Genomic DNA, 19,632 nt, shown 5'->3' with positions numbered 1-19,632 from the left:
GAGGGGAAAGAGAAGGAGATGAGGTTTCTGCCTGTCAGGATTCAAAGTCAAGAGAGCAGAAAAAGCTCCTAGGTATTGTCCATGGGAGAGATGCTGGAGACCCAGTCACCACTCAACCACTGAGGCTCTAGTGCTCCAGAACCTGGGCAGCTCAAGGCACAAGCTGAATCCACAAGACTTTCTTTGGGAGTCTGCCTTTTTAGGAGTCTGTCTTGGCAATAACACAATCATCAGTGATAACTACCTTCTAGTTGTTTGGAACAAGGGGCACAGTAATCTCTTCCCTGCCCCCTGAGCTCTAGGTAGAATGTTTCAAGAAATTGAGGCCCTGTAATGAGTCAGGGGGCTTGATGGTATTAGAAGAGGAGAAATCCTTGACCCAGAGTCAATGTGTACCAAAGAGAGCTGGCGTGGGGGCAAACCGCCTGGCAAAGAGTTTTCAATGCACATGCTGGAAGAGGAGGACCTGAAGAATGTGCCCAGACCATTCTGTGACTAACAACACTGAGACAGGGATCGTGGCTTAGAGACAGTCTGAGGGCTTAGCACCTTGGGCTCTTTCAATTACAGACTCATAACATCTGAATCAGAACTGACAGCAGTGGTCACCCGTCAGACACATTCAGGAAAAGAATCATGATTTGTTTTCTCTTTTTCATCCTTTTCTCATTTCTCCCAGAGTACAGAGTGATTCTATTATTTATCTGTAGGGAGGCTCTATCTACACCCAAAGAAGAGGGCTCTTTGCCTCTCTATCTTCTCTTGAAGGATCAAGGAGCACTTCTGTAGAGGTGGGGAACAGGGATCCCCTTTGAGGATACATCTGCAGGCCACAACACAGGAAGCTAGCTTTGCCTTTCCCTAGGATAAAAACTGAGAAGTTTGCAATGGCTTAGGATCAAATTAGAATCAATGGCACTCAGGAAAGATAATGTCATTTCATTTTCTTTACAGAATAGTTGTATGTTTCATACAATTAGTGTTACTATTAAGACTTGTATTAAAATCTATAGAAGTCATTTTCATAGATATATTTTAGGCTGTTAGAAATTTCTCCAAATATTGATGTTCTCATTAGTTGCCTCTCTGATTCAAATGAAATTGTTAATTTATTAAGATGGGCTCTGACTGCCCAAGATAATATAGCTCAATGGTGAAAATATTCCCAAGTGAAGAAAGCCCTCTATTTGAATAAATTTAGTAGAGGGTCATGCGTCTAACATTAGAGAGAAAGGAAAAATGGTCCCACAGATTTATTGCTTGTTTTTTAAACAATCCATGAGCTGAGCTCAGATCATGCAGGCCAAAGTGCTTTGAACGCAACAAATGACATGACTAGCAGGGAAATTTCAACCTGTCATCATATAGAGCTTTCTGTATCTACAACAAAGGCATTTGCTTCTTTTTTTCCCCTCTGCCTTTTGAAATGATTCCTTCCAGACTCAGTCTAAGTCTCTTGGAGGCTGCCATTCTGTATTCCCCTTCCCTCAGAAGCTATGGCCTTATTGTTGAGAGAGGATGCTTCCAATATATTCTAGGGGGGCACATCTATTTGTGTGCATACTGTTTCCCTCATTAGAAGGTAAGTTCCTTGAAGGCAGTAAACAGTTTGGCTTTTTTATATAATCTCAGATCCCCACACATAGTAAGGGCTTAAAAAAAATGCTTTCTGTTTAATTGTTTGTTGTTCAGTCTTTTTTGGTCATGTCCAACTCTCCTAGCAAAGATATTAAAGTGGTTGGTCATTTCTTTCTCCAACTCATTTTAGAGATGAGTAAACTGAGGCAAACAGATTAATTAAATTTGACTTGCCCAGGGTCATACAATCAAGAAATGTCTGAGGCTATATTTGAACTAAGGAAAGTAAATCATCCCAAATGTAAGGCTCTATCCACTAGGCCACCTCACTGACTCAATATTTACTACCTCAAAATATTAAAAAGTCAGGAACATAGAATTTCAATTCCAAATTCCAACTTCTATCTTAGCAACATTTCTTTCCATTTTCAAAGGAAATCTGATCTGACCTATTGTCACTGGTGATGCACGCAGCACAGGTTCCTGTGGGCTGCTCACTCTGTTCATAGTAATGCGCATCCACGTGGGCTTCCGCAGCTTTCTTCTTCAGGATCTCACCAAATTTATCCATGCCAATGCAGCCAAAGAATGTTGCTGCTTTGAATGGTCTTTGAATCATCCACTGAAAACAAAACACAAGAAATTCCAAACTTATACCAGTGATGCTTGTTGTGGAGTGTTGGCAGGGGAGTGTCAAAGGACATTTCTGCAAATGCTTTTCACATCATCAGGAAAAAACCTAAGGATTCCTCTTGTGATTCCATTCACAATCTCTTACTTTCAAATGAGATCAAGCATTGATATAGAACTAACTATAAGAAGTGAAAGGGGTTTTGGATAGGGAACTTCCCTTGATATTCTGATTTCAACTCCAACACATCCATCGTGTGTGTGTTTGTGTGTCTGTGTGTGTGTGTGTGTGTGTGTGTATCTAATTTTGTCTTGAGTGTGAATATTTTTAATTTATGTATCTCACTGGAATAACAAACTCTTCTCATTTCTCATACATGTAAAATGAGGAAGAGATGTCCACTAATTTTATTTCAATTAAATCTGAGATTCATTAAGTGCCTAAGTGATAATATAAGTGATAGCCTTGTGAATACTGGACTTAGCCTCAGGAAACCTAGGTTTGAACAACACTTAACACTATGACTATCAACTCTCAACCTATCAGAACCTCAGAGTTCCTCATGTATAAATTGTCTGTGGGATATTTTAATGTATTAAAAAGTTAATAATTGTTCAAATATAATATAAAGATTAATAATTATTATTATGATATATACTAATAGTTATTTCAATCAAGGACCCAACTTCTGTAGAAGGGTTGCCTCACTCCTACACTTTGGTCCATAACATCATATATGTGGAAATCTGGCAGCGTACTTTTCCGTAGCAAATTCATTTTTCATAGAACAGGACATCTGGCAAATATCAAGCACATACAAATTATTTGTATCTCTTCATTATAGAAATATTCCTTGGTTTCAGAATGGGTTGAATTTCATTACATTATCCTAAAATTCACCCTTTCGTTAATTCAAAATAGTCTAATAACCAATTAAAATTCTAAGCTTTTGGTCCTAGAATACTATGAGGGGACTTAAAATTTACTCACTCTAGGTGACTACTTACTTAGCATAGCTGCCTTCCCCAAGATTGTGTTGCAATTAACTCATTTTTTTTGTGTCCAACTCATTATGACCGCATTTGGGGTTTTCTTGGTAAAAATACAAGGAGTTTGTCATTTCCTTCTCCAGTTCATTTTATAGAGAAGGAAGCTGCGGTAAAGAAAGTTAAGTGATTTGTCCAGAGTCCCACAGCTAGTAAGAGACTGAGGCGGGATTTGAATTTAGGAAGATTAGTGATTCTGATTCCAGGTGATTGATACACTGTGCCAGCTCGCCACTGAACTCAAAACCCCTGCCTGTCTCCAAAGGTATTATCAGTGAACTTTTCTATATCTTGTCCTCAGAGCCAGAAGGGAGGCTCTGCCCCTTAAACACATCATCTCCTTCACTCAGCTTTTAGTAGCTACATGGTCAGGAGCCCCATTTGTGTATATGCTCTACTCCTTAGAGGATGAAAGCTCCAGGATGACTTGTGTCTTGAAGTCTCAGAACCAAGCACAGTGCTATAACCAGAGCTCAATAGCAAAAGTCTTGTTTCACTGAATTGAACACTTCAAGAAAAGGCAGTGGATGTGGGGAATAAAAAGGAACTAAGAATTAGTTTTCTCCCAATTTACTTGTCTGCTCTCAGAGATCTTTAGCTATGAAGCCCACTCTGTGCCTCCTTTGTTCCTGATGATGCAGAGAATGTCCCCGGGATAGAAATTGATGGGTTATCTTTTTGAACAAGGAGATTGAGGTTGAAGTTGGATCTGTTCTTTAATGATATTTATTAAGCACTGAATCTGTACAGGGAGTTTTATTAGATTCTACAGAGATAAATAAAAGGCATAGGAAAAAACTGCACAATTTCCTTATTGAGATAAGTCTCTTACATGTGAAAAGGATGTCAGATATTGGCAAGGGAGCCATCAGTAATGAAATTCTGTCATTTAAAAGTGATATTGCAATCAGATCAGGATGTGGATAGCCACAGTATGAGAGCAGTCAGGTAGGAAAGTTAAGAGGAAAGGGATGGGCACTGATTATTTGATAAATACAAGATATGAGCAAAAATCCAACAAAGAGCAAGGGGTTAGGAGGGTCAGAAATCAGTTGGTACTCTATCTAGTTTAAAGTAGGGCTTCCATGACTAAAGAAGGAATCTTAAGGACCAGGGATAAGCAACTGAGGATTTCTGCATAAAAACAGATCAGACCTTCAAAGCAGAGACTACAGGTATCTACTCTTAAGATAGGACAAAGAACTGAGAATCTAATTATTAACTTTCAGAATCAAGGAGCTGGAAACTAAATGGATTAGCATATAGAGTGCAGGGCCTGGAATTACAAAGACTTGAGTTCAAATTCTGACTCAAATTGTGGCCATGGTCAAGTCATGTAATCCCTGTTGATATTAACATCTCAACAGCTTGCTTCTGGCCTTGAGTCGCTGAATTTCCCTAGGAATTCTTACCGACACCAATACTATTCCTTATTGAGGTTCCTTGATTTTTCATTTTTCTTCTTGCATAGTTCTCTGAAATTAGATTATAGCCCTCTTCTGACCCCTTAAAAGCTCAATAATTATGGTGAAAAAACTGAAGGGAAAATGATAAATGGTCAAAAGAACATTTAACCCTAGTTTTGGGATGTAACTCTACAAAGCTCTCATGTCAGGCTAAAACCCCTTTAATCTAGAACTCACTGCAGATATTGGATTATAATATTATCTTGATTGGATGCTATATCAAAGCATGGAGTTTGAAGGTAGATTCAAATTGGGCAGGTAACTGGTTATCTTAGCCATTTTAAGAACTGACATGCTATTACTTAATGTGATTTTAAGGTATGGAAATGATGTGGTTATGGACAGCACTACCATTCTTTCTTGTAACTGCTGGACTCCTCTTTCCCACCAAACCCTTTTCAAGAGCATTTGGCTATTCAATACTTTTATTAGTTCCTTGGATAAAGGCATAAATGTCATGCTCATAAAATTTAGAGATAATATAAGGCTGTAACAGGCAGGTCACAGGTTGAAAAACTGTCAGAATCCAAAAAGATCTTTACAAACTCAAGCAGTGGTCCTCAAGACTTTTTGTTAAAAGCTTGGTACAATTTATACTCTTAGGTTCTAACCTTCTCCAAAAACCTTTTACAAGAGTTACAGTTATCAATATTCGACACAAATAAAATGACTTAGTACTACTATGAAAATCGTTTTTACCTCATGCACTTCTGAAAGGGTCACAGAAACCTCAAAGAGTCTAAAGACCATACTCTGAGTACTGCTAGACTAAAACAATCAACTAAATTTAATAATATAAAATAGAAAATAATAATGGTATCTGGCATTTATATAAAATTCCAGGGTTTGTCAAGGGCATTACCTACATTTAAACCTCCCAACAACCCTTAAGGGAAGGCAAAGGCATCATAATCCCTGTTTTACAGATGGAGAAGCTATGTCTCAAGAGAGATAGAAGTGTTTGTTACACGGTAACTTATTAATGTAGGGGTCAGTAGCAGGATTCTATCTCATAACCTCTGAGACCAGCATCATCCTACTTCCAGACTGCTTCAAGGATGAAGTCCTACATCAGTTAAAGTAAACACAGGTATGAACTACATGAGGTGCTTGCCACATGATCTAGGGATATTAGTGGATTATAAAATCAATGAGGCAACAGTGCTAATTGTGGACTAATAATTAAAACCAAGAAAACAGAGACATTACCTTGACATTAAGTTCATATAGTCAAAGCTTTTCTAGTAGCAATGTAGGTTGTAAGAGTTGGACAAAATGGAAAAGTGAGTGCAGCAGAATCAAAGCTTTCAAATTTTGACATTGGAGAAGATATTCAAGAAAATCTCTTGGACAGAATAGAGATGAAATCAGTCAATATGTCAAGAAATTAATTCAGGTTATTCAACTAAGAGGTCAAATGCTGAAGCTGAAGCTTCAAAACTTTGACCACATAAAGAGAAGTCGGAAATGAGGTAGGGATAGCTTCATGCAAGCAAACAAACATGAATTTAGACAACTTTAAGAGATAGTGGAGGTTAGAAAGCTTGGTGTGCTATGGTCCATGGGGTCATAAAGAGTTGGATATGACAGAATGACTCTGAAAAATAGGAAATGGATAACAATAAGGATGCTGACACTACCACCATTTCTTAGAGAAGATCCCAATATATAACAATCATCATAGGAATCCAAATTATTGCAGACATAACCTTGTCCAGCAAATACTTATTTTTGTGTCTTTCTGAGAGGCACAGAGCCAAGAGCAGTAATGAAAAGAATCAGGACTGTTTATGTCTTAATATATTGTGCTCCTAGGAAATATGCCACCACTGCAAAAGCCTGGAGACTGTCTAAGGCTAACGTTAAAAAAAATACAAACTATGAAAAACTGTGTTCTAATGTGAAAAAAATTTGTCCTTAGGTAGTACAATAGAAAGTACCTGCATTACTTGAAATATTTTTTCCTAAAATGGTCTAATCATAACTCACTCAGTGAGGTCTCTCTCTCTTTTATTTTTTTTTAGATTTTGGCAAGGCAAATGGTGTTAAGTGGTTTGCCCAAGGCCACACAGCTAAGTAATTATTAAGTGTCTGAGACCAGATCTGAACCCAGGTACTCCTGACTCCAAGGCCGGTGCTTTATCCACTACGCCACCTAGCCGCCCCTCAGTGAGGTCTCTTAACCTTACTGATTTCCCTCTCCCTGCATTATATTGCAACCTCCTCCTCATTCATCTTTCAAGTTTATACCATTCTCATCGATCCATCTGATAGATTAAAAACTAGTCAGTCATATTCCAGTTATTTGGAAAACATGGCTAAGACTTGCTTGTGTGACCATGGTCTACTTCTTCTCTTGTACATACAAGTAATAAAATTTTTTTGGCTAAGCCAGAGGAATGCAGAGTATTGAGTTAATTCTTCAACAACTGGTTTTCATTATAAGCTGATCTGCAAAACACAGAAGAGGAAAATTTTATATATTGTTTCCTCACAAAACAGTCAAGTATAGTTGAAACTGTTGAACTTGTCATTCTACTTATCTGAGACATATCAAATCACATCAAATCCAAAACCCATGGAACCTTAGATTTGGAAGTGCCTTCAGAGCTCTTCTCATGTGATCCATATTTGCACAAGTATCCCTTCTCCAATATCCTGCCTGCATTCAAAGACTTCCATTGAAAAGGAACATATTATTTCCTGAGTTAGTTCATTCTATTTTCCAACAGAGTTAATCATTAATTTTTTACTTGGAATCAGGTCCTCTGGGCTAAGCAGAACAAGTGTAATGCTTCTATCCAACAGCCCTTTAAATACTTGAAGGCTACCATCATATCCTGCCCCAAAGTCTTTTAATCCATGCAAATATCTTAAGATTCTTATATGGTGCTCTCTGTAACTAATCACCTCACCACCTTGCTTTTGTCTCTTGGATTTGTCAATGTTCTTCCTTAAAACTAGACACCTAGAATGGACCAAAATGCACAAACCTTTCCCCTATACAACGCATCAGCTTTTTGTTGGTGGTGCCTCCATTGGTTGGTTGATGTACTTCATTCTCAAATAAGACCAAAATGATATCACTATGTTAGACTACAGTGTGCCCATTGTGGTTGCTCAGACCAATATGAACACAGAAGCTCTATTAAAGTTCAGGCACAGTCCATGGGACCTTTTGGAGTAGAGATTCTAAATGTGCACATCTCACTTTCTGCTTTGCTCATAAGAGTATAGCAATTTCTTTGATGCAAACATATCATACTGGGCTGTCTTGTGCCAGTATCCTCCAAGTCTCATAAGGGATTCCTAATTCCTCAGAGAAATCTTAAGTGTATTCTTGTTTTGCCTCTTTGGACTCTGATGTGAATGCCTACCTTGGGTAAAGCTCTCCATAAAGTTGACTTTTAGGCAAATAAACTTTAGGCATTTGAACAATATGGCCAACCCATTGGAGTTGCACCACTCTACAGGAGAGTGTGAGGGTTTGGCAGTTAAACTTGAAAACAGACTTTGGTGTTCATCACCTTCTCTTTTCAGGTGAGCTTTAGAATCTTCCTAAGGGGGTAGCTAGGTGGCACAGTGGATAAAGCACCGGTCTTGGAGTCAGGAGTACCTGGGTTCAAATCTGGCCCGTCTCAGACACTTAATAATTACCTAGCTGTGTGGCCTTGGTGAAGCCACTTAACCCCAATTGCCTTGCAAAAACCAAAAAAAAAAAAAAAAAAAAAAAGAATCTTCCTAAGACAATTCAAATGGAAGTGATTCAGTTTCTTGGCATGTTAGGGAAGACTGCCCGGGTTTCACAGGTATATAACAAGACCTTCAGATTGGTAGACAGCCTAATACCTCTTCTCTCCCATAATTTCCTTCAGAGTCTCCCAAACACTGAGTGAGCTCTGGGAATGCATTTGTCAAAACTCATGATCTGTGTGTGCATTCCTGGAAAACGTACTTCCAAGGTTAGTGAACTTAACCCCATCATTCAAAATCTCTCCATTTGTTGTAAATGATGGTCCTACATATGGATGGTACCATGCTGGGTGGTAGGAAATGAATGCCATCTTCTCATTAAGTGGCCAAAGTATTTAAGCTTCAGCATCAGTATTGACCTCACAGTGAATTAATTTCTTTAAGTATGGACTGATTTGATCTCCATGGCATTCAAAGAATTCTCAAAAGTTTTGTCCACTATTAGAATTTGAAAGCTTCAATTATGTGGCTCTCAAGCTTTCCTTATAGTCCAACTTTCATAGTCATACACTACTACTCAAAAAACCGTAACTTCTTGATTATATTGACCTTTGTCAGCAAGATGATGCCTCTGCTTTTTAGAAGGCTCTACAGATTGGTCTTAGCTTTTCTCTCAAGGAGCATCTTTTAATCTCATGACTATAGCCATGCCTACAGTGATCTTTGAGCCCAAGAATAGAAAATCAGACACTGCTTCCAGTTCTTCTCCCTGTATGTTCCAGAAAGTGAGGAGACCAGTTGCCAAGTTCTTCATTCAAACCAGCTTTTAAACTCTCTTCTTTCACCCTCAATTAAAGGCTTCTAATTCTTCTGATTTTCTGACATTCCAAGTGATATCACCTGCACATTCGAGACTTCTCCTGAAAATTTTGATTCATTCAGCCTGGCATTTTGCATGATAGCCTGCACTGAACATGAAACAGCTGCCTGGGTTCAGATGCATAGCTGAAACTTCTGAATAGTCAATAAAAATAGAATTTTTTTTATTTTTTTAATCAAGAATTCCACTTTCTAACAGTTTGAAATTACCTCATATCAATGTCAACTGACATAACTTTTAGTTCAATAAACATTAAGCTCTACTCTTCCTATGGTACCAGTAACTGTGAAGAGTGCAGACAAATTGGGAAAAAAAGACCCTCCCTCCGAGTTTATAATCAAATGGAAGACAACACACAAAAGAAAGCTGAAAAGGAGGGAAAAGGCAGAGAGGAGAAGCTAGCTAGTATAGGAAGGATGATGATCAACATGGTAAGAAATGACCAAGCTGTGAGTCCTCTTTAAATGGAGTTTAGGAAAGAGGGCGCAGAGGCCGAGGGTCCTAATGAGATATAATAACTGAAGCTGATGTAATATCTGAGATGTTGGATTTTCTACTGATGAGCTTTTCCTAAAGGTATAATTTTGGTGGAGTTGTATGCAAGGAGTGTGATTTAGGTGATCTTGTAAATTTCTTCCTGAAATTTTTCAGTTTCTCATTCTCTTGAACAAATATCAGTACATTATCTACAAATATTTACTATGTTTTGTTTGCTTGAACTCCAAGAATATTGGATACAAGATGACCAACTATTCCATGAGTTTTTATTTTTTTATGCATATTTTGGAGAAAAGTAGAAACCAACTTTATGAACTCTATGATTTGTGACCTTTCAGTTCATTTAGCTATAATTTCTTTATGACTTCTTATTTTATTTACAGGAACAATTATAATGTGGATGTAATTAAGTCTGTCTAGTAGTGTATTAACTCAGTGGACAAAGAGTTTACAATAACAGTTGAAAAGATAAATACAGAAAAACACGGAAAAATTTACATAAATTGACACAAAGCCTCCCCAGGATGTGACTAAGGCATGATCCTTTTTTTTTTTTAGGTTTTTTGCAAGGCAAATGGGGTTAAGTGGCTTGCCCAAGGCCACACAGCTAGGTAATTATTAAATGTCTGAGACCTGATTTGAACCCAGGTACTCCTGACTCCAGGGCTGGTGCTTTAACCACTACGCCACCTAGCCACCCCAATACAAAGTTAAGTAAGCAGAGTTAACCAACATTATGCACTATTTTACAATAATTTAAATAGCAAAAGGGTAATTGGATAGCATTGTGGGTAGACTTATCTTTCTGAGTTCATTTCCAGTCTATAACTTTGGGCAAGTCACTTGACCCTATTTTCCTCAGTTTCTTCATCTGTAAAATAAACCGAGGTAAAAAATAGCAAACTACTCCAGTAACTGACAAAAAGACAAAAACTCAAATGGGGTCACAAGGAGTCAGAAATGACTGAAAAGGATTGAATAGCAACAAACAGAAATGACTACCATAAAACAATCCAAAGTGAATGAAGCAAAATTACAAAGAATGGGTTTACTCCTCCAAAAGAAATATGAAATGACACCTCTTTCTCTACTCTTCTGCAGAACCAGAAGAGACTACAGGTTTGGAACTCTGCATACAATGTCAGTTTTTTAAAATGTATTTATTAATTATCTGTATTTTCTTTTAAAAATAAATTGTAATATGTCACTGGGTTCTAGGAAGGGAAGGGTAGGAAGAAATACAGTTGATACAAAAACAAAAGACCAATTAAAATCTAGGTTTTTCAAAAGTTCATGTTTGATGATTGTACATGTACAGCCTATATCAAATTACTTGTCAGGAGGAAGAGAGAGGGAAGGGAGGAAGATAGAAAAAAGTGGAACTCAAAACTTCACAAGATAAATGTTGAAAACTATCTTTGCAAGTAATTAGAAGAATTCAAATAACATTCAAATATGTAATTGGGAAATATTCAACAAAATAAATAAAAATTTAAAAAAATTAATGTTTGCAGATGACTTAATTTAAATAATGTGTGTTTCTATCCTCTGCCTTTTTGGTTACTCAGTCAAAATCATAGCAAAAATTAAAGCTTATTATACAAGAAAGAGGCATTTTAAATTTTTATTTCATGTGCTAATCTTATCATGTATCACTCTTGGTCTTCTTACAGTTCCTACCATAATAATGGACCCCTCATCCCCATGGCAGGAACATATTGACCCCCATTCTGGGTTGGATTCCATCACCATTTTTCAGTTTCAAAGCCATGTTCTACCTGTAAATTTTCCAGACCCATTGACTTATTACTTCTTTTCCTTTCTTCCATTGCCTTTTATTAAAAAAAATGTTTTTACACATGATTTCTTCCAATAGAAGGTTAAGTTACTTGAGAATAGGCACTGTTCATTTTTGTCTTTATACCTCCAGAACTAGAACACAGCAGCTGCTAAATAAATGTTTGCTGATTGAGTAAATGGAATGCTCAAAATTAATAAAAACAATGAGAAAATCAGTGAGAGAGATGTCATTAGATGATTCTTGTCACAAAGGAAGAGAAAATAAAACTGGAATATTATATTGGGAACAGTCCTTGAATGCCAGACTAAGGAGTTTGAACTTTATCCTCTATGCTGTAGGGAGTCGCTGACCTTTTCTGAGCAGGGGCATGACCACCTAAAGTAAGAGTAGAAATGAAATTCTTCACATATTCAAAGGCTTTTAAAACTTAAAAGGACCTTAGAGATCAATTTCCAAGACTCCATTTATTACATAGTAAAGATAAAATTGTGAAACCAGGGTTTCCTTCTTTCTCAGTAATTAGAAGTCAATAAAGCAGGGATTCTGTGAACCTCTATTTCAAAATATTTTGATACCTTATATATCAATATAATTGGCTTTCTTTGTAAACTTATATATGTTATATTATGCATTTGAAAACATTAGTCTGAGAAGGGATCCATGGGTTTCACCATAGTCAAAAGAGGCTAGGACATAAAAACAAAAAAAGTTTATGAATCCCTGCTGAAAAGGAATAGAATTAATACAAACCAAGAATCTCAAAGAAATGTAAGGTTCCACCTTTCCACATTCCTCAGTTCTAATGCCCTCAGAAATGACAATCAAACATTTCTGCATTACTAATTTAAATTAGAAAATCTTTCTCAAAAGTAATATTACTCAAATACATGGAACAATCTATCCTTGAGCTACTTCAAATTAAATGAGAAGGGAAGTGATAACTACTCTAGAGACGATTCATTAATTCATATATTTAAGAGGGACAATTTCATTTTCTACTAGTTTTTGCTAATTGCTTACTTGATCAAATTCAGTTCACTAAGGAGAAAGACAAATATTCAGAATATTTTTATTTTTATGACAAAATTTTAAAGTTTCTATGTAAATAATCTAATATTTTTGATGAATAAAAAGTTGTCTCAGTCATGACAACTTAGGGGTTCAGATATTTTCTATCTCTCTCCACAACTCTCTTTGCCTCAATTTACTCATTCATAAAATGAGGAAACAGCATTTGCCACACAACAATGTAATGTTCAACTGATGTAAGGAGTGATGTCAAATTCAAATAGAAATAGAACTATGAAAGTCACATGCTGACTTAGAAAATCATAAATTAACATTATGCTATAGTGGATTTTTATTTATTTTTTAAGCACTTCCCAATCAAACTGTAATCAGAATTGGGGGCACTCAAGAGTTTTGTGGACCTGCCAGGGTGAGTTTGACACTTCAGAAGTAAAATGTCAGGAAAACTTTAAATTGCTACATAAATGTGATTTATTATAATTACCTTCTACAAATATGAATTTGGCAAAGTCATTGAACTTTTCTGCATCTTTGTTCTTTGTAATAAGAATGGGTTACACTAAGTGATCTCTTAATAATTCCTTATACCTCACAATCATTTTGATAACATAAAAAATAAAAATAAGGGTAGTTAGTGAAGTGGATAGGGTATAAGCCCTGGAGTCAGGAGGATCTGAGTTCAGAAGTGGTCTCAGACCAGATAATTACTTAACTTGTGTGACTTTGGGCAAGTCACTTAATCCCATTGTCTTGTAAAAACAAAAAAAAAAGGGAAAAAAATAGAAAAGTAAAGAAAAAAAGAAAAATAGATTAAAAAACCAAGCTAACAAACAAAAACAACTCCACAATCCCAAGGTACAAATATCACTGACAATAAAAGGTAGGGACTATAGTCAGGATCATTTTATTAAGGGACAGAATAGGAAACAAGGTAATGAAAGAGAGGGTTGAGAACAAGGAGGTCTGGCTACTTAGAGTTAGGATCTCTCACAGACATCCCTCACAGACATCCTCTTCACTCATCTGGATCTCAGTATCTTTCTCCAAAATAAGTCAGACTGAAAGAAATACTCTCTAAGGTCTTTCCAATTCTAATATTCTCTGAATATTAGATCCTAATATTCCTATTAGATCCTAAGGCTAGAAGAAATATATATGAGAATGTTTATTGTGATAGATTAAACTAATAAAGAAAAAAATCTCTAAAAACTTAGAAAACCAATTAAATTATGGTAAACAAAAATATATCATCTTATTTATCTTCTTGAAAAACTACCAAAGCTTGGACAAGCTTAAAACCCTGCCTAACAGCCCAAATGCTAGAATTCAAAGGACAAAAAGTCCTTGTCCTTTATTGTTTATAGTAGACAATTTATAAAGAGCAAAACCCCTCAAAGGAATAAACATCTGCCCATCAACACCTATCAGTAACAACATCAAAAACAAAGGGCAAAGGTGAAGTCAAAGTTTATTGACAATGATGAACTTTGACAGCTTCTATTCCATGACCTCTTCCTTCTAGGTGGAAGTGTTCAAAGCAGGGAGTCTCACCCAGTCACAGAAGGAGCTATTTGCTGAGACTGAAACATCTGGTCAATATCTCCTCACGCTGCCATTTCATGCACAGTTAACATCAGGGCACATTTCTTTTCTTCTTACAGGGTCCATAAGGGTGGCACATATGGTTGATTTTTCATTCAAAAAAGATTCCATTCAAGGCATTCCACACAATCGTCTCCGGGCTTTATGGTGTTTTAAGTCTACCTGCCACCATTTTCTATCATTGGTGCTGACTGCTGTAGACTCCAGCCATAAAAGCCTGCAAATATGACAGAGCACTTAAAGCTAAACTGCCTTCCACCACTGGAAGTTAGAAAGCATTGAAGGCAAGGGAGTCTTTAAAGTGGCAGGTCTTCATCTATTGTTGTCAACAACTCCCAATACATTAAACTATTTACCACTTAGCAAACCTCTGGCAAAGGACTCCAAAAAGTAATTTTTGTTGTCAAATCAAATGTTTAACTTGGATGTATGACAGATCTATTAAAACACACCTTGACTATAATTTTTAAGTTATTATGAAACAACATTACAGAAAATTTAAATTAATTTTAGCAGGACCTTGCAGAAAATGAATTTTCCCCCCAAGTTGGCAATGAGTAATCCTGAACCAGAGGAAAAGAGAACACAGAGGTTGCAATTTTACCAATCCCATATGCTGAAAATTTCCTTCTTGAAATTCATGCGTTTGTTGTCATGGCAACAGGTTGCTGATCTAAAACCCTTGTAGTAGTAAAACTGAACTCACACCCTAGACTTTTCTTTTCCTCTGCTCACTTTAAGATAATAGCTTCATAGGAGGGGAAAATAACCTAGGTGGGAGGAATGTCTCTAAAAGTTATTTTTTTCTCATTTTCCAGTACACACACACACACACACACACACACACACACACACACACACACATATATCTCAGGTAAAATCACATAAAAGGACCTTTGAAATCATCTATTCCAGGCCTATCATTTTAAAAATAAGGAAAACTCAGGCTCCAAAATGTGAAGTGACCCATTTTAAGTTGGTCACTGCCCTGGTACTACCATAGCTTGAAAACCAGACCACTATTTCTGGAAATGAAGCCATGCTGTCTCTAAATTATCTATTGAATTTTAAGAATTTTAAGCATAGTACTGCTTAAATTACTTTCAAAGCAGAAGTATTCTTCCAATAAATAAAGAATGATTTAGCATAAGAACTGTTTGCTAATCATCATCAAAATAAATAATGAAATGAGAACAATTTAAGATTAGATTATAGAGCTTTCAACCTAGCACATAATTTAAGAATTTCATTCAAAATATCTAACCATAATTATTCCTAATATTTATATTGTACCTTCAAATTTACAAAGTGCTTTATATAGATTATCTCATTTGAGTTCTATGGGGTTACCTACCAATGGGTAGATAGATTATCTAACAGATATAATTATCATCATTTTACAGTCATGAGTAATAAGGCTAGTAGAGATGAAATAATTTGCCCATGTACGGCCACAAAAGCCATAAGTGTCGGAAGAAAGGTGTGAAACCAGATTATGTCCAAAAGCTCTTCATAATGCCCTTATAAGCCCTAGTTAAGATCCTCAGGATCCTTCAAAAACATCAGACTGTTACTTCCATCTTCAGCTCAATAGAAAATAGAAAAAGGGCAAATTACTTACTGCCTAGTCAAATCCAAGCTGCCCCCTTCTGTTTTTTCAGAGGAATCCAAGTTAAAAGTTCACAAAGGTTGAATGCATCATGTTTACCTACAAATGACTTGTTTTGTTGATCCTGCTTGGCTCTTGTAAGATACTTAGGGGTAATAAGAAGACTAATGGAAAACAATTTATATGGAAGTTTCCTTTACTTATTATTTCTTCCTCACATTAAGAGGCAGCAAGATGGCACAGTAGGTTGAATTTTGGCCATAAAGTCAGGAGGACCAGAGCTCAAATCCAGCCTCAGAAATTTACTAATTGTATGACCTTGGGCAAATCACATAATCCTGATTACCTCTCATCCAAGACCTTCTTCTTGATTCATATCTGACCACTGGACTCAGATGGCTCCTGAGAAGAAAGTGAGGCTGGTGACTTAGCACAGCCACCTCCCACCCCCAAATCCAATTCAGATACATGTCATGGCATCACCTCCTTTACGAAAATGAAGGATAAACATCAACAATTGTTCCTCACAAATGAAAGATAAGAACAGATTTGAATTCTAGAACTGTAATTTGGCGGATGATATTGAGCAAGCTGTTTGTCCTTTATATTCCCTCAGTGAGAAATGAGGGGTTTGAGGGTTGGGTTAAATAACTTCTATATGACTTCTACACTCATTCTGCAATGAATAAGTTGTTGGGGGGGGGGGGTTGTCTCCTAACTCCCAAGGGTACTTTTTCAGAGTGATACCTGTAAGCCCCTTTTGTTTTGTTGTTTTTTTTTAGATTTTGCAAGGCAAATGGGGTGAAGTGGCTTGCTCAAGGCCACACAGCTAGGTAATTATTAACTGTCTGAGACCAGATTTGAACCCAGGTACTCCTGACTCCAGGACCGGTGCTTTATCCACTGTGCCACCTAGCTGCCCCTGTAAGCCCCTTTTAAAAAGTAGTCAATTTTCTCAAAACAATTATCTGTTTGAGAGAGGTTGCACTGTCACATGAGTCCTCCCAGCACTAGTCAGTCCTGAATGAGTTGAGCACTATGAAAATCACTATCACCACTGTAAAAGGGGATAAATGAGAAACAGGTTCAGCCAAGCTATAATTTGTCTATGGTCAGACAACCAGTACATGAAAGAGCCACAAAATAAACCCAAATCCCCTCTTCAATATAACAGATTATAAAGACCCTTAGATCTTGCTGAAATTTGTTATGATTTGTAAAGTTGGCTCCTGAATGGGGTGTAGCTCCAATAAGGTCCTCCACCATATTTAGAAGGCCCCTGACCAAACTCCATGCAAATATTTTCACCCCATGATGAAACTCTCCTGAGTCCACGAGAACATCTCCTGAGGAGCTGGAAGACAATCAGCTCAACTGTCCTGGAAAACTGACCAATCCCCCTCCCAACACTCCTTCAGGTCCCCCTCATTATCCTTGCAACTTCTCAAGCCAATTTGAATTTGAAATTCCAAGAAGTTTTATTGCTCATTCTGCCATGAATAAGTTGTTTGGGGGGAAAAAGGGTCTCCTGATTCCTAAGGGTACTTTTTCAAAGTGTTACCTGTAAGCCCTTTTAAAAAGCGGTCACTTTTCTCAAAGAACAGTTCTCTGGGGGAGGATCCATTGTCACAAGCAAGTACTGAACAATTGAAGGATGAGCAATCCTGCTTGTAGTAATCTAAAATGAACACTGTGCTAGGAAACTAATAACTGAGTATTATAACTATCTTCTCGGATAACAATGTGTAAGTAACAAGCAAAACTGTACAATGATCAACTTAAATGACTTAAGCTATTCTAATCAATACAATGATCCAAGAGAATTTTAAAGGATTTATGATGAAAAATGTTATCAACCTCTGGAGAGAGAACTGATGGAGTCTGGGTGCATACTGAAGCATAATCTTTTTCATTTTTCTTTTTTTTCTGAAAACATAGCTAATATGGAAATATGCTTTGCATGATATCACATGTATAAGTAATATTATATTTCTTGGTTAAGGGAGAGGCAGGAGGGAGAGAATTTGAATTCAATATTTTAAGTGAATGTTAAAACAAATTTTTACAAGAATATTATTATTTATTATTTTGTGCAAATATTATTATTATTATTTTAGATTTTTGCAAGGCAGTAGGGTCAAGTGACTTTCCCAAGGCCACACAGTTAGGCAATTATTAAGTGTCTGAGGCCGGATTTGAATTCAGGTACTCCCGACTCCAGGGCCTGTGCTCTATCCACTGTACCACCTAGTCACCCCCCCAAATATGATATTTTTGAAACAAACACTAAGAAGCAAGCAATAATGTCCTCCTAGCATAGAGTTTCATTACTTCATGCCTTCTGGTTGGTTTTCTTTCTCTCAAGTCTCTCCCCACTGCAGTCCATCTTCCATTCATCTGTTTAAGGAGGTGATCTTCCCTTATTCAACAAATTCTAGAGGATCACTATTACTTCCAGGTTCAAATTTTCAAATTCTGTTTTTTTGTTTTTTGTTTTTTTGCAAGGCAAATGGGGTTAAGTGGTTTGCCCAGGGCCCAGCTAGGTAATTATTAAGTGTCTGCCAAGGTCAGTGCTTTATCCACTGCCACCTAGCCGCCCCTAGCTCTGTTTGGTTTTTAAAGACTTTAATGAACTGGCCCCCTTTCCCCTTTCTGTTCTCCTTACATTCTGGTCTCCAAGTATTCTGAATCTAATGACAAGGACTCTTCTGCAGTTTCTACACAACACTCCCATCTCCTACTGCCCATCTTCTAAATCCAGGCATTTTCACTGGCAATTCTCATATCTAAAAGATTACCCTCCTCATCTCTCCTACTTGAGAGCAGCTAAAATTCCGCCTTCTTTAAGAAGGTTCCACTTCATGCTATAGTCTTCCCTCTAAGATTGTCCTTTGATTTACTCTGTATAGATCTTGTTTGAACAAAGTTGTTTCTAGGTGGTCTTCTAGATTGTCAACTTGTTAAGGATGGAGTTGTTTTTGCTGTTCTTTGTATCTCTAGACCTTAGAGCAGTGCCTAGAATGTAGAAAGTCCTTAATAAATGATTATTCATTTATGATTAATGTCTAATTAAATAAGAATCATGGAAGGTACAAAAAATTCTCCTTTATCTAATTGACCACACACACACACACACACACACCCCCCTACAAAAGAGAAGACAGAAAGGTCTAACAAATCAAAAACAAAACAAAAAAAGAGTTAATAAATACCCACCAACACTTTTTGTTTAAAAATAAAATAAAAAGAATCCAGCGAAATGGGTTTCTGTGATTATAGAATAACCTATCTCATCTCTCCACTTTGCACTTTTCACCTTATTGATTGGTTAGACATACATGTGAATACATAAGAATATCTGAGTGCATATTCTGATTTATCTGTATCTCTGCTAGAGTGTGTCAACTTTATAGTTAGTATTCTTTCTTAATAAATCTAAATTTATTATCCTTTCACCTGTCAGCCTTTCTCTCATCACCTAGTCACAAATATATTTATTCATAATCTGGAAGGCTGTGGATTTCAGAGACTTTCATGTTATCCAATAGAAACTACAACATGAATTTACACAGAAAATGTACATTTGCATTTCTTGATGTGCATAGATATGTTGATGTGAAAGTGAATGAACAATTAAGAACTTAATGGACTATAATATCCAATGTCTTTTTCCTCAGTCAAATTTTTCAGATTTGTTAATAAAGGCAAATAATCTCTACCAACTATCCTACAGTAAAAAAAGAATAAAATTTTAAAAGTATCATTTTGCAATGCTCAACTAAAATCCTTTAACAATAAA

At 36.6% G+C, this 19,632-nt stretch overlaps 1 protein-coding gene across 3 annotated transcripts in view; it reads right to left on the bottom strand.

Annotated features, from left to right (window-relative positions):
* The window catches only part of ADK (adenosine kinase), a 580,911-nt gene that overhangs the window by 255,941 nt on the left and 305,338 nt on the right, over positions 1–19,632 (bottom strand). For all 3 annotated transcript variants that reach the window (XM_074232887.1, XM_074232889.1, XM_074232888.1), the window contains exon 5: positions 2,028–2,200. In XM_074232887.1, the coding sequence (XP_074088988.1) occupies positions 2,028–2,200 (173 nt within the window). The remainder of the gene's footprint in view (positions 1–2,027; positions 2,201–19,632) is intronic.

The sequence above is a fragment of the Macrotis lagotis genome, chromosome 4 (genome assembly GCF_037893015.1).
Source record: "Macrotis lagotis isolate mMagLag1 chromosome 4, bilby.v1.9.chrom.fasta, whole genome shotgun sequence".
NCBI classification, from domain to species: domain Eukaryota; kingdom Metazoa; phylum Chordata; class Mammalia; order Peramelemorphia; family Peramelidae; genus Macrotis; species Macrotis lagotis.
This window is presented reverse-complemented; position numbering and strand designations above follow the sequence as displayed.